General features: G+C 42.6%; 1 protein-coding gene across 4 annotated transcripts in view; it reads right to left on the reverse strand.

Annotated features, from left to right (window-relative positions):
• Positions 1-14,854, reverse strand: part of heatr1 (HEAT repeat containing 1) — a 120,279-nt gene that overhangs the window by 98,680 nt on the left and 6,745 nt on the right. For all 4 annotated transcript variants that reach the window (XM_085980239.1, XM_085980243.1, XM_085980231.1 and 1 more), the window contains exons 2-7: positions 14,042-14,187; positions 8,091-8,307; positions 7,640-7,781; positions 6,082-6,183; positions 5,336-5,476; positions 4,722-4,933 (exon numbers count right to left, since the gene is read on the reverse strand). In XM_085980239.1, coding sequence (XP_085836365.1) covers positions 4,722-4,933; positions 5,336-5,476; positions 6,082-6,183; positions 7,640-7,781; positions 8,091-8,307; positions 14,042-14,183 — 956 coding nt within the window. In that variant the 5' untranslated portion in view covers positions 14,184-14,187. The remainder of the gene's footprint in view (positions 1-4,721; positions 4,934-5,335; positions 5,477-6,081; positions 6,184-7,639; positions 7,782-8,090; positions 8,308-14,041; positions 14,188-14,854) is intronic.

The following is a 14,854-nucleotide window of genomic DNA, read 5'->3' on the forward strand; positions in this document are numbered from 1 at the left end:
TCACGCATTCTGTCCACAGTGTAAATAATAGATGCACGTTAGTGTCCCAACAGATAAAACATTCATCCAAAGGGTGTTCCTAAAGAAAAAACGTCATGAATGGCAAAGTATTGTATCTGAGAAGTCGCTTATCTGTTTTCTGTTTATATTAAGAGAAATTTAAAGACTATATATTTATTTAGAATAGGTCAGAAAATAAGAACTTGCTGTGCCAACTAAGGAAAATCACAATGGCATGAAAGGCACACAAAGGCAGCCACAAAATATCAAATCCACTTTTTTCTTAATTCATTCCCTGGATGTGGATGTCGCTGGCAAGGACGGCATTTATTGTCCATCCCTTATTGCCCTTGAGACGGTGGTGGTGGGCAGGGCTTCTTCCTGAACCGTTGCAACGTAGCGGTTTGATAATGACCCGAGCTGGCCACTCGGTTGTAAGAGTCAAACATGTTGGTGTGGGACTGGAGTCACGTATAGGCCAGACCAAGCAGGTTTCTGGTGTGAGACTGGAGTCACGTATAGGCCAGACCAGGCAGGTTTCTGGTGTGAGACTGGAGTCACGTATAGGCCAGACCAAGCAGGTTTCTGGTGTGAGACTGGAGTCACGTATAGGCCAGACCAGGCAGGTTTCTGGTGTGAGACTGGAGTCACGTATAGGCCAGACCAGGCAGGTTTCCTTAAGGGGCATTAGTGGACCATTTGTTTTTTTTTTTAAAATGGTGGGATTTCAACTCTCGTTCTCTGCCTAGTCCAGGAATCTGGATCACAAGTCCAGTAACGTAACCACTACACTACCATACCCCTACTTTTGTAATGGCTCTGACACGTTAGTTTGGCTCTGCAACACAGCCTGGTTGCTTTGAGGAAGTTTGTTTGGCGAAGCTTTCTTTTGCGTAACGGTGAAGAGAAGACAACTGTAAGAGTTTAGAAAGAGAGAACAGGCTTTAAATGCCCACATGTGGAAAGAAAATAGTTCCATATATAGATAGATAATATCATAGAATAGAGCAGCACAGGAGACCATTCGGCCCATCAAGTCTGCGCCGGCTCCTTCAAAGAGCAATCCAGTTAGTCTCACTCCCCCGCCCATTCCCCATATGCCTGCAATTTTTTCTCCTTCAAGAATTTATCCAATTCCGTATTGAAGGCTACTAACGAATCTGTATCCATCACCCTATCAGGCAGTACATTCCAAATCTTAACCACTCGTTGCATAAAAACATTTTTCCTCACGTCGCCTCTGGTTCTTTTGCCAATCACCTTAAATCTGTGCCCTCTGGTTATCGACCCTTCAGCCATTGGAAACAGTTTCTCTTTATTTATTCTATCTAAACGCTTCAAGATTTTAAACACCTCCATCAAATCTCCTCTGAGCCTTCTCTGCTCCAAGGAGAACAACCCCAGCTTCTCCAGTCTATCCACACAACTGTAATCCCTCATCCTGGAACTATTCTAGTGAATCTCTTCTGTACCAGCTCCAAAGCCTTCACGACCTTCCTAAAGTGTGGGGCCCAGAAATGGACACATTACTCCAGCTAAGGCCGAACCAGTGTTCTATATAAGTTTAGCATAACTTTCTGGCTTTTGTACATGTGATAATTCATTCCATATACAAATAACCCTTTGCGTGGAAAAATTTCTGCTAACCTTCCCTTTTATACTCTAAAGCACAAGTCCTAAATTTATCTCCCCGCATTGCCAATTAATTGACCAGTCAAAATTAATTTTTCACTGCTTATCCTCTCAAACGTTGGAACACTTCTATTAGATTTCCCTTCAACTTTCTAGTGAACACCACACATGCCAACGATTCATGCTTCACAGTTAGTGTTTCATTCAGTGTCTTGCATGTCCAAGGTTACAGACAAAGATCAGTGTCACTCTTGGCTCCTAGCTGATGCCCAGTGAGAATTCCTCTCTCAAGAATTCCTGCTAGTAGTGTTCCATCTCCTGGAGCAGCAACAGGAGAGAGGATCCAGGAAAGGTAGAGCGAGTGCCAATATAAACCGAATATGGCATCTCAAAGACTGAATGATGCATAGTATAACCCTGATTACCAAATGTACAGCAAAAATATTAATAGTTATATTATTTACACTGATTGTGGTGAATCTTAGCTAGTAAAAACCGAACTAGGCTGTATCAATAAAAATGTTTTCAAATTTCACTGAATTTGAGGATGCTAATCTGCACAACAAAGCACACACAGATTCACTATAGTAATTTCTGTTAACTGAACACATGGAGGCCCAGAATATTTCCTTATTTCCATTACTAGATGGGGAACTAACAAAAGAATCATGGGCCGGATATTCCGATGCCTACGGGTGTGTATGCGTTGTGTACACATCCGTAGGGACATCGGAAATGCCGGTTTCAGGCATGCACAGTGCAAGCGCTGAAAAGCGGCATTTCCGATCTGTCAAGAATGTTCGACAGATTGGTCGCCTGCCGTAGAAGAGGGCCTCTGCGGGCGGATAGTTCCGCTTTCTGGAGAACCTCCGCCCGCAGAAAACCCTTAGAAATCTTACATAGAAACATAGAAGATAGGAGCAGGAGTAGGCCATTCGGCCCCTCAGGCCTGCTCCGTCATTCAATGAGATCATGGCTGATCATCCAAATTCAGTACCCTGTCCCTGCCTTCTCCCCCTATCCCTTGATCCCTTTAGCCTTAAGAAATATATCTAACTCCTTCTTGAATATATTTAATGAATTGGCTTCAACTGCCTTCTGTGGTAGAGAATTCCACAGGTTCACCACTCTCTGGGTGAAGAAATTCCTCCTCATCGCTGTCCTAAATGGCTTACCCCTTATCTTTAGACTGTGACCCCTGGTTCTGGACTCCCCCGCCATTGGGAACATCCTTCCTGCATCTAGTCTGTCTAGTCCTGTAAGAATTTTATAAATTTCAATGAGATCCCCTCTCATTCTTCTAAACTCCAGCGAGTATAAGCCCAATCGACCCAATCTCTCCTCATATGTCATTCCTGCCACCCAGGGCATCAGTCTGGTGAATCTTCGCTGCACTCCCTCCATGGCAAGAACATCCTTCCTCAGATAAGGCAACCAAAACTGCACACAATACTCAAGATGTGGTCTCACCAAGGCCCTGTACAACTGCAGCAAGACATCCTTGTTCTTGTACTCAAACCCTCTCGCTACGAAGGCCAACATACCATTTGCCTTCTTAACCGCCTGCTGCACCTGCATGCTTACCTTCAGCGACTGGTGCACAAGGACACCCAGGTCTCGTTGCACTTCCCCTTCTCCCAATCTATTGCCATTCAGATAATAGTCTGCCTTCCTGTTTTTGCCACCAAAGTGGATAACCTCGCATTTATCCACATTATACTGCATCTGCCATGCATCTGCCCAATCGCCCAACCTGTCCAAATCATACTGGAGTTTCTCGGCATCCTCCTCACAGCACACACGCCCACCCAGCTTTGTGTCGTCTGCAAACTTGGAGATATTACATCTAGTTCCCTCGTCCAGATCATTAATATATATTGTGAATAGCTGGGGTCCAAGGACCGATCCCTGTGGTACCCCACTAGTCACTGCCTGCCACTCGGAAAAAGACCCATTTATTCCAACTCTTTCCTTCCTGTCTGCCAACCAGTTCTCTATCCAAGTCAGTACCTTGCCCCCAACCCCATGTGCCTTAAGCAGAGGCCCGCTTTTACCAGCATAAGATTTGAAAAAAGTTTTTTTTTAAATTTCACTCATTTATCATTTAAAAGTACTTCAAAAAAAAGATAAGTTTATTTTTAGCCCTGTAAAAAACTTGAATTATTTTTTTCAAAAAATTAAATTTTTGTTTAAAATATTTAATTTATTTATTGTAATTTCAACTAATTTTAAAAATGTGATGTTTTAAAAAAAAAAATGTTTTAAAGTGTTTTTGGAGTGCTCTCCATTCATATATTTGACAGTTCTATCTGTCAAGTGTATGAAGGGAGATTCCCTTCTTTGATAGGCTCCCCATGGCCCACGTGATCCCAGGGACGCTTGCGAACCGCATGCGCTCCTGGGATACGTGGGCCCTGCGCACCTGGAGTTGGAGAGGCCCAGGATCGGAACTATACGCACCTCGGGAGCCCTCAGGTAAGTGCGTAGACTTTTTCCAGATCGGCGGCCTCCACACGTGGGAAGCCTCCGATCGGAAAATACGGCCCATCATTTTTTATTAAATGTCCAAGTAGTACTTCTAGAATTAGTATATATATTCTATGTCCTCCCTATCCCCCCCAAAAATACTAAAGCAAATGCAAACCACTGGATGCCAGAGAGGCTCCAAGTTTCTGCAATATTTCTGATTCTTAATAACGTTAACAATTAATACAGTGGAACCATCAGTCAGGATCTTCACAGGACAAAGGCTTGTACAAGGCACTGCCTCACTGTGCAGCTTTTGTCATTTGTATTTCATCTCCGCTTCTTAGTGAATAAACTATTTGTTATCTGTATTGAACTGGTCTTCATTCCCAGGCCTTGGGTATTGATGTTGCATAGATGCAAGGCCACAATTTAGGGACTCGATTATCCGTCAAATTCCATTATTTGAAAGGAGGAGGCGTTTGTTATGGTGGATAACGGAGATGCCACTGCTCAGTACAACAACAACTTGCATTTATATGCCGTCTTTAACATAGTAAAACGTCCCAGGGCACTTCCTGCTTACAATAAAGCTGCGGCGCACAAGAGAACATTGCACTTACTTTTTACTAATATTTTCTCTCTTTTGGTGCTGCAGTAAAATAATCAGGCAACTCAGTCCCTCTCGTTTCAGAGTTGGCATCTTCACGAGTGCTTTGCTGATCTGCTGAGCTAGAGTGTTTATCAGAGAGGTTTCCATGACAACTTTCACACCAAGCTGAGAGATTATCATGTAGGTAGCAGCTCTGTAATCTGCCAATGAAGACTTCAGTCCCTACAAATTAGAAGAAAAGCATATTACACATCAATACCCTACAATACCGATGACAAGCACAGCATAAGCCAAATGGGGGCACAGGGTGTAATTCAAAGGTTATTAGTATGAGTGACCAACAGAGATCACTGCGACAAGGGCTGTTGTTTCATGCACTTGACCCTGATAGTTGTTGGGAGCTTAGAACACTTGAAGAATTATACTGGGGTATTAAGGAGCAAAGGCCACCCATCCCCAATCTATTCTTCAGCGAGTTAATGGTTAATTCTGCATTTGAGCTTCTGCACGCAAAGGACAGTGCAGGCTTAACCATCGAGTAAACTAAATTCAGGATATTTATTATAAGCTGCAAACCCATGTGCCCCACATGCTTCAACTTCATATACACACACTATTCATTACCTTCTGGATATATGGAAGCAACTTGGCTATTATGGTGTCTGTTATCTTTTCTACAGCGTTTAATGCTGGCACAATGGTGGACGCATAAAAAGAAAACAGAACCCTCAACTGTGCTGTGTTGCTAGGATAATCTGCAAATGCCTGCAAAAAAAGGTGAAATTGATACAGTTACAAGTACGTCATATTAGAATTGTTATTTCTTTTTAATGTCCAAATTTTCCTCCTGATGGTTGTGGTATGAGTCCACGAACATTGGCAACACTCCCATATTTCGGCAAGTGGCCATTCTTCACGTGAGCCCAGACAGTGAATCGCCAGGCTATTCAACCACGGAGGGCATCTCACAAGAGCCTGATCCTGTGCTCGCTGACCTAAATGTACATGTATTTTCCAGCGTCAGTCACAGACAGCAATCAGGAGTGGCAACCGTGGCTGCTTTTATCCCTCCCTAGCCTTGGGACAGAGACCAGCGGTAGTGTCTTCAGTATCACCAAGTGAGATCAGCAGCGCAGGCCAGGCATTGAACCATGGAGCTTCCCGGTCTGCAAGATTCAGTACCACACCTTGCAGCGTCTTTAGGGATCCTTTATACCACATCTACAATGGTAGTTTTACAATACGCTTTTAAACAAACGTACATTTTTTTTAAAGCATATATGTGTGGAAAAACTATTAAAGGGAAATTCAAATTACATTACTGGTGCAGCTAAGAGTTTTAAATCTGAATTTGTTTTGAACGTACAAACCTTGACAGTCTTGGTTACCAGACTACAGATAAAATCCATAAAGTTCAGATCTTTGTAACAATGTGTGATTAAAGTGCTTCTTGCCAATGGGATGCCAGGTTTCTGTACAGACAATGGAAAAATGCAACAACTTATTGGAATGGTAGTTTTCAATTACTGCAACTATATCAACCAAGCAGAGAATGACTGATTCAGGTCAGAGCAGACTGTATCTCATAGTGGGCCCCTTCTTTTCTTATTCAGATACCACCTTGTATCTCGTCTCACACCATACCTCGCTAAAGCCGTGACTCAGTTAGTAGCACTCTCGCCTGAGTCAGAAGGTTGCGGGTTCAAGTCCCACTCCAGTGACTTGAGCACAAAAATCTAGGCTGACTCTCCAGTGCTGTACTGAGGGAGTGCTGCACTGTTGGAGGGGCCATATTTTGGATGGGACGTTCAAGCGAGGCCCTGTCTACTCTCTCAGGTGGACGTAAACGATCTCATGGCACTATTTCGAAGAAGAGCAGGAGAGATATCCACGATGTCCTGGCCAATATTTATCCCTCAATCAACATCACAATAACAGATTATTTAGTCATTATCACATTGCTGTTTGTGGGAGTTTGCTATGCGCAAATTGGCTGCTGTGTTTCCTACATTACAACAGTAACTACACTTCAAAAGTAATTCATTGCCTGTAAAGCGCTTTGGGACGTCATGAGGTCGTGAAAGGCGCTATATAACTGCAAGTCTTTCTTTCTTTTAAAGAACAGCTCATATCCCATCAAGTGCTGTATACCCACAAAGGTAATCATTTCTTTTTTTCCTCTTCCTGCATTATTTCCACCTAAATCAACTGACGCATAAATGTCACTTATGCATCTTCCAGCACCTGGATCAAGAACGGCTGAGATTGAGGCTAGATGTTTACAGTGATCACAAGAACATAAGAAATAGGAGCAGGAGTAGGCCAATCGGCCCCTCGGGCCTGCTCCACCATTCAATAAGATCATGGCTGATCTGATCCTAACCTCAAATCTACTATCACTCTACATCCCTCCCAAACCCATGTGATCTCCTGGGAGAGGCGAAAAACCAGATAATGCTAACCCTTTATTGGATCATCAATACTAACAACACACACGGGGAATTAATCATTGTCTCAAAAAATGGCCCCATTAACCCATGTGAGCTGCACTGATAAAATATCTGGCTCTGGGAGTCTGCCCATAAAGTCAAAAGATGGCCAACTGCCATCAGCCCACACTCCTGTAGAATTTACAAATTGGATTGTGGAAACATTCAGCCAATTAAAAAGCAATTTTGACAGACAAGAAAATTACAGACTGGTCCGAATGCATTCAGCGATTTTCACTACACAATCATCCAAGTTCAATTTTGATGTGCCCGGATTTTAAAAAAAAATTATTTTTGAAACAAAACCCAAAATGAAACAACTGCAAAAATCCATACGGAATATCCAGTATTCCTATCCATCAGATAACACAAGTACGATTCAGCAGAATAAAAGTTTTACATATCCAGTTTCTAACTACATTGTTTGAACATTATCTACCTGTATGGGTTGCAGCCAGTGCCAGCGATGAGTTGGGTCACTGAGTTTAAGAAGCTGAATGGCTCTCACAAACACTTTGGTCTCATGATAGGGAAGAATGCAGCCAATCAAACTGTCCTGATTATAGAGATGGATGTGGAACCTAGTGAGACAAGTGCATACAAGTTAAAGCCCTGAAGATCACATTGCTCTAATTATTTTCAAGTAACAACAATGTGGATTATGATCACAAGATGTATTATTCAGCAAAATGTTTTATTCTGCTTTGATAAAATCTACTAATTCCTTGCTTACATTTGTTATCGCAAAATAAAAAATTGTGATCAGCTAGGTTTGGTCAGAGGTCACTTTCATTAGCAACAAAGACATTCAAATTTTTAAAAGGTTCAAATCTGTTCCTCTAAGAAAAAAATCTTTATAAATCATTGGTGCATCATAATAGCCAAGTTACCTGTAAATAAGCCACTCAAGGCATTTCTGGGCTGGCTTTAGCATGAAGTATGGAGATAAACGTGTTAGAAAAACCAATATATTCTCATTGAGCTGGGCATTCACTTGTTTAGTTTGAACACTACGCTCCAGGCCTTTGGAAGCTTCGCTGAAGAGTATTGGCTGAAATTCTTCAAAAGATGGATCAATTCCAGTAAGTTCCTCTAGACCGGTACATCCTGTGCGATTGTAGAAAACAGTGTTAGAAAGAATGATAGAGCAATGTAAAGGAATGTGTTATGCCATCAGAACCTCCTATTTAAAAAAAAAGTATGACTAATTTTAGTTTCACCCTTTTGTGCTGTGTTCTCGCCTTTTAAATAAAATTGGTTTAAACAAACAAATCGACGGCAACTACATAATTGAAGGAAGCAGACTTGGGGGAGTTACTGAACCCAGTAGTATTAGGGAGATGAATTACTACCACCAGAGATCTAGTCATTAACCTAGGGTGCTTTAGCTTCTGTCACTTTAGCTCTCTTTCACACCACAGGCCTCAGGAACCTCGACTTGGCGATTTTCATCCCAGGAGGTCATCAATAACCAGCATTTTAAAAAAAACCCACAGGAGCAGGAGAATCAACACAAGCAGTTAGGTAAAAAAACGGCAATCAGTCAGCAGTTCAGTATTTTAAAAGGATACTGATACTGGAACTACTTTTTAAGTTATATATTTAAAGCTTAGACTACAAGCCAAGTAACTTTAGGGAAGGATTTGAGCTTTAATGCATCAGAAATGGATCATCAGCAATCCTAAAAGGTCCAGTATATATCACCCTCATACTGTAAACATATTTAAAGAAAATATCTCTCATTCACTCCATAACATCTGCATGCGTGCACACTTAATAAACCTGCTCCAAAGCCAATCCAAGAACAAGCAATTGTTTAATTATTAGAGGTGATTTATACGGCTTCAGGAAAGGAGGCGTGTAGATAATAAGGACAGGAAAAGGGGGCACAAAAAATGTCACTGGGCCCATGGTCCCATTTTTGTACTGAGACAGAAATAATATTTTTTTATAAACAAAAAAATAGAAAATTTGAAGAAAACATTTTAAATTGCAGCAAACAAGAGCTGCTCCCTGAAGAAATGATAAAGTATGTACTTTATTTAATGAGCGAGAGATAATGGACATTATATGGATACAAAATGTGGGGCCTCAGTTGCACAAGCAGGTGGAAGGTGAAATATAAGCAATAGTTGGTGAGTGATTTGATATGTTTATGGTTGTTACAACTGTGGAGTTCAGACAGGGCTGTTAATGTGAATACTGCATTCAAGGAACTGAAGGGGTTAGTGGAATTGGAGAATGGGGTAATAGCACATGGGGACTGGTGAGTGTGAAAGGTTCATAGATGATATGTGACTCAATAGGCAAAATAGTTGTGCATAGGGACCAGGTGGAAAAGGTGTATAAAGAGCTGGTTAGGGAAGCAATAGTGAAGGGAGAGGCAGTACAAAGAGCAGGAAGAAAATTGAAACAACAGAAGAAATAATTGTCAAATTGATATGTGACTGGATGATGCATATAGCGTATTTAGGAAGAAGGAGAAATTGAGAAAATGTCCGAGCAATTTGAGTGGAACTGGGGAAAATGCTGTGTTCTCAAAAAGGCAGGACTACGGTTGTGGATATTGAGCAAAGGACATAAGACGTAGGAGCAGGAGTAGGTCATTTGGCCCCTCGAGCCTGCTCTGCCATTCAATAAGATCATGGCTGATCTGATCTTGGCCGCAACTCCACTTCCCTGCCCACTCCCCATAACCTTCGACTCCCTTATCGTTCAAATATTTGAATATATTTAAGGTGGAGGTAGACAATGACCCAGCCTCCACACCTCTCTGGGGAAGAGAAGTCCAAAGATTCACGACCCTCTGAGTGAAGAAATTCCTCCTCATTTCCGATTTAAAAGGGTGCCCTCTTATTCTGAAATTATGCCCCCAGTTCTAGATTCCCCCACAAGGGGGAAACATTCTCTGATCTACCCTGTCAAGCCCCTTCAGAATCTTATATGTTTCAATAATATCCCCTCTCGTTCTTCTAAACTCCAATGAGTATAGGCCCAACCTGCTCAACCTTTCTTCGTAAGACAACCCCTTCATCTCCGGAATCAACCTCGTAAATCTTCTCTGAACTGCCTCCAATGCAAGTATATCCTTCCTTAAATAAGGAGACCAAAACTGTACGCAGTACTCCAGGTGTGGTCTCACCAACGCCCTGTACAGTTCTAACAGGACTTCCCTACTTTTATACTCCATTCCCTTTACAATAAAGAGTGGATGGGGGATTGCAGAGCAGAAGAGTGGTAGTCCATGCGTAAATTAATGACACCGGGAAGCAGTCAGATATCCCAAATGTAAATTTAAGAACATTGCCTGGAAAGTGAGAAGGACTGTGCCCTCTGGGTTATTACTGCTTTTCTGGAAAATGACAGAAGGCGAAACTTTCCAAGGCCCCATGCCACTATTTGGGCCTCACACACAATGGTTGGCTTATTGGAAAATCATAGGTGCGTTGCCCGTGATTTTCTGATAAGCTGCCGACTGCGTGAGAGGCCCAGTCATTGACACAGGGTCTCAGAAAGTTCTGGCTGGTACTCACAAATAAAAATGCTGAAGCCAATGATTGGCTAGCCAGTTAGTGCTGGCCCAAGGTCTTGGACTTTTAGATAACTGAGATTGTTTCAGGGCGAATGGATTGGTATGTCAACCTGACGGGATCAGAAAGATTAGCTGTCAGTAGAGAGATAGGAACTGGATTTCATTTAAACTACGTATGAGGGGGCAAAATCTACGACTTTGGTCTGTTTTTCAGACTGGAGGATGGTAGACAGTGGTGTTCCCCAAGGGTCAGTGCTGGGGTCATTGCTTTTTGACCTGGACATTGGAATACAGAGTAGAATTTCTAAATTTGCCGATGACACCAAACTTTGGGGGGGGGGGGGTGGCAATCGACTGCAACAGGACATAGAAAGACGAGCAGAATGGGCAGACAAGTGGCAGATGGAATTTAATACAGAGAAGTGTGAGGTGATGCATTTTGGCAGAAGGAACAGGGAGAGGCAATATACACTTAATGGCACAGTTTTAAAGAGTGTGCAGGGACAGAGGGACCTGGGAGTTAATGTGCATAGGTCCCTGAAGGTGGCAGGACATATTGAGAGAGTGGTTAGCAAAGTATATGGGATCTTGGGCTTCATAAATAGAGGTATTGAGTACAAAAGTAGAGAAGTTATGCTGAACCTTTATAAAGTGCTGGTTAGGTCACGACTGGAGTATTGCGTCGAGTTCTGGTCAGCACACTTTAGGAAGGATGTGAAGGCCCTTGAGAGGGTGCAAAGATTTACCAGAATGGTTTCGGGGATGGGGGAATCTTAGCTACAAGGACAGGTTGGAGAAGCTGGATTTGTTTTCACTAGAGCAAAGGAGGTTGAGGGGTGATTTGATAGAGGTGTACAAGATTATGACGGGTTTGGATAGGCTAGACGGGGAAAGGCTGTTCCCACTAGTTGATGATACAAGGACTAGGGGACACAGATTTAAGGTTTTGGGCAAGCGATACAGGGGGGACGTGAGGAAAAACTTTTTTACACAGCGAGTGGTGAGGACCTGGAATTCGCTGCCGACGGAAGTGGTGGAAGCGGAGACACTCAGTGTTTTCAAGGGGAGACTGGATCGGCACTTGAGGGAAATAAACTTGCAGGGCTACAGGGATAGAGTGGGGGAATGGGACTGACTGGATTGCTCTACAGAGAGATGGCACGGACTCGATGGGCCGAATGGCCTCCTTCTGTGCTGTTATGACTATGACTTTTAACCACAACTTAGATGGTGGGCGAGGAGAGGGGCAAGACTAAAAAGGTAAAAAAGAAACCAAACAAGCACAAAAGGACACAGAAGGTGGAAATGAATTCAATGCATAGCAGTACAGATTGTTCCAAAAAGATAGGAAAGACATCATAGGAGGAGTAATTTCATATACATTCAGATGAAACTGGAAATTAAGGAAGGCGAATTGATACTGCAGACAAAGACGTTGGCCCAGAAATTCGGATCTCCACGGGTGAGTACGCACGGGGTACACACCCGTAGGCCCAATGGAAGTGCCGGTTTCCTGCATGCACTGCGCGGGAAACTGGCACTTCCGTTCCCCTGAAAGAAGGGGTTCAGTGGTCGAACGCGTGCGCGGGGAGGCTGCGCGTGCGCATCGAACTTACGTTTTTTTTCCAGGTTTTCCCGGGAGGGTAAGTCTCCAGGAGTTACACTTTTAAAAAGCAGGCGTAAGGCCTGCTTTTTACAAGGTAAGAGGTAAATTAATTAAAATTAAAACATTTTTTCCACAGGTTTATTATTTTTATAAATACTTTAAAGAAAGGTAAGTTTATTTTTAGCCCTGTTAGAAAATAAAATTAATTTTTTCAAAAATTTAAAGTATTGTTTAAAATAGTTATTTCATGTAATTTATAGTTTATTATAAAAATGTGATTTTTTTTTTTTTTACAGGAAACTTTGTGTTATCCGGCACTGACGGGACCGAGCTGTTGCCGTCCCATCAAAACTGCCGGACAAGCCAGCGCTAATGTTGAAACATACGGAGATTTTGAGCTCCGTATCTGGCAACAAACCCTGTTGCTTAGCAACAGCTTCTAAACAGTCGGCCGTACCTTGCAAGCATCTCTGTAGCTTAGCAACAGCTTCAGCGAGACCTTGCAGAGCCTGACTGGTGAAAAAAAAGCAACGAAAAGGAAAAAACCTAACGAAACGGCTCCTGATTTTTGCCGGTGGCTCGAGCATTCTGGACAGTTAACCTCCGGATAAATCAAAGTTTCCTGTAAATTTATTTGAAGATTTAGTGATGTTTTGGGGCTTGTAGTATTTATAAGTTTGACAGCCCTTCCTGTCAAACTTATGAATGAAGCATTCCCTGCTCCGATTGGCTCCCTGTGGCCCACGTGATCCCAGGGGACGCATCAAACTAACTGCGCTCCTGGGATACGCAAGCACTGCGCGCTGGCAGTTGGAGCAAGCCCAGGATCGCAATTCCAAGGGGGCCCACAGCTCAACGGCCGGCGCACAAGCTAAGTGCAGGTCGGGGGCTTGCACCTGCGAGAAGCCCTCGACCCGAATTTCTGGGCCAGTAAATAAAGTAGTCTGGTTTCAGCTAACAAGCAGGTAGAGGACAGAATTAACGATACAGATCTTCTACAGTGCCCCATGGCAGGATAAGGGTTGTAACATGTTATGCATGATGAGGCAAGAATGGTATGTAAATACAATAATGTAGTAATGGGCAACGTCAATCTACCCAATAAACTGGGAACTCCTTAATGGAAGTGATGCAACACAATCAGACCTTCTGAATGAGGTGCAGGATTGCTTTTAAACCCAACATGTCAACGACCCAGGTCGAGGTAATTCATATCTAGATCTGGTTCTTACAAGTTATCTGGATGGCACCCATAATAGAGAAGTAGTGGAACCGCCAATGGGTAATGATCACAATATATTTAAGATTATCGGGCAATCAGCATCAGTAAGGGCCAGGACAAAATTTTAAAAATGACAAAGGAATAAAGGATAAATTAAAAATAATTAACTGGGAAACATTGCCGCAGGATATCTTAGTTCAGGAAAAACATTTTAAAATGATGATGTTGCGTATGCACGTGAATACTCCAAGCAAGCTAAACTCCAAAATGTGATTGAGTGGGACAACTAAAGTGGGAATCAAATAAACTACATATCCTAAGGTATACAAAGTCTACAAAAGGCTCTGTAGTGGTGTTGTCGTAACGTGGTAGATGCTGGCACCAATCTGTGGCAGGCATAGCAGTCCTTACACTAGAACAGTCACAACTCCCAGGGAAAAGTTGTTGAGGTTTGGAAATGCAGGACGGATTCATCACTTACCTATGGCAAAGAAAGTGTCTCTGTCGATAGTAGCAGCTTCCTTACAATCGAACAACAATGATGCGGTTTCTTTGCGAGACAGGAGACTTGGATCATTCTGGGGGAGCGCCAAGCGTTTCAGCTGATAGGCTAAAGATGTCATTTTGCTTTCACCAGAAGAAAGAGAAAAAAGTAATAATGATTGCACAGCATTTTCAAGGTCAAGTTCTCACTATGGCAACTTAACTTATAATAAAACACACTCGAATGCTGGCAATAACCTTGCTGAATGACCTTTCAAATAACAATTTTTCGTTATAAATTGCACCATGTAGTGTAAAGTAACAACTCTACTTTGAGCTGTTACTTTGTACCTTCATCAGATTTAACTAGTTTTCTTGGAGATGTTTCCCTGCACAACACTTTTTCAGAAATTTATCATAAAAAGTTAAGTGATGGTTCTGCATGGGTTTGAAGAATCAGCACAGAAACATAGAAGATAGGAGCAGGAGTAGGCCATTCGGCCCCTCGAGCCTGCTCCGCCATTCCATGAGATCATGGCTGATCATCCAAATTTAGTACCCTGTTCCTACCTTCTCCCCATATCCCTTGATCCCTTTAGCCTTAAGAAATATATCCAACTCCTTCTTGAATATATTTAATGAATTGGCCTCAACTGCCTTCTGTGGTAGAGAATTCCACAGGTTCACCACTCTCTGGGTGAAGAAATTCCTCATCTCAGTCCTGAATGGCTTACCCCTTATCCTTAGACTGTGACTCCTGGTTCTGGACTCCCCCGACCATCGGGAACATCCTTCCTGCATCTAGTCTGTC

The sequence above is a fragment of the Somniosus microcephalus genome, chromosome 3 (assembly GCF_052327205.1).
Source record: "Somniosus microcephalus isolate GS21.2 chromosome 3, FLI_Smic_1.0, whole genome shotgun sequence".
Lineage (NCBI taxonomy): Eukaryota > Metazoa > Chordata > Chondrichthyes > Squaliformes > Somniosidae > Somniosus > Somniosus microcephalus.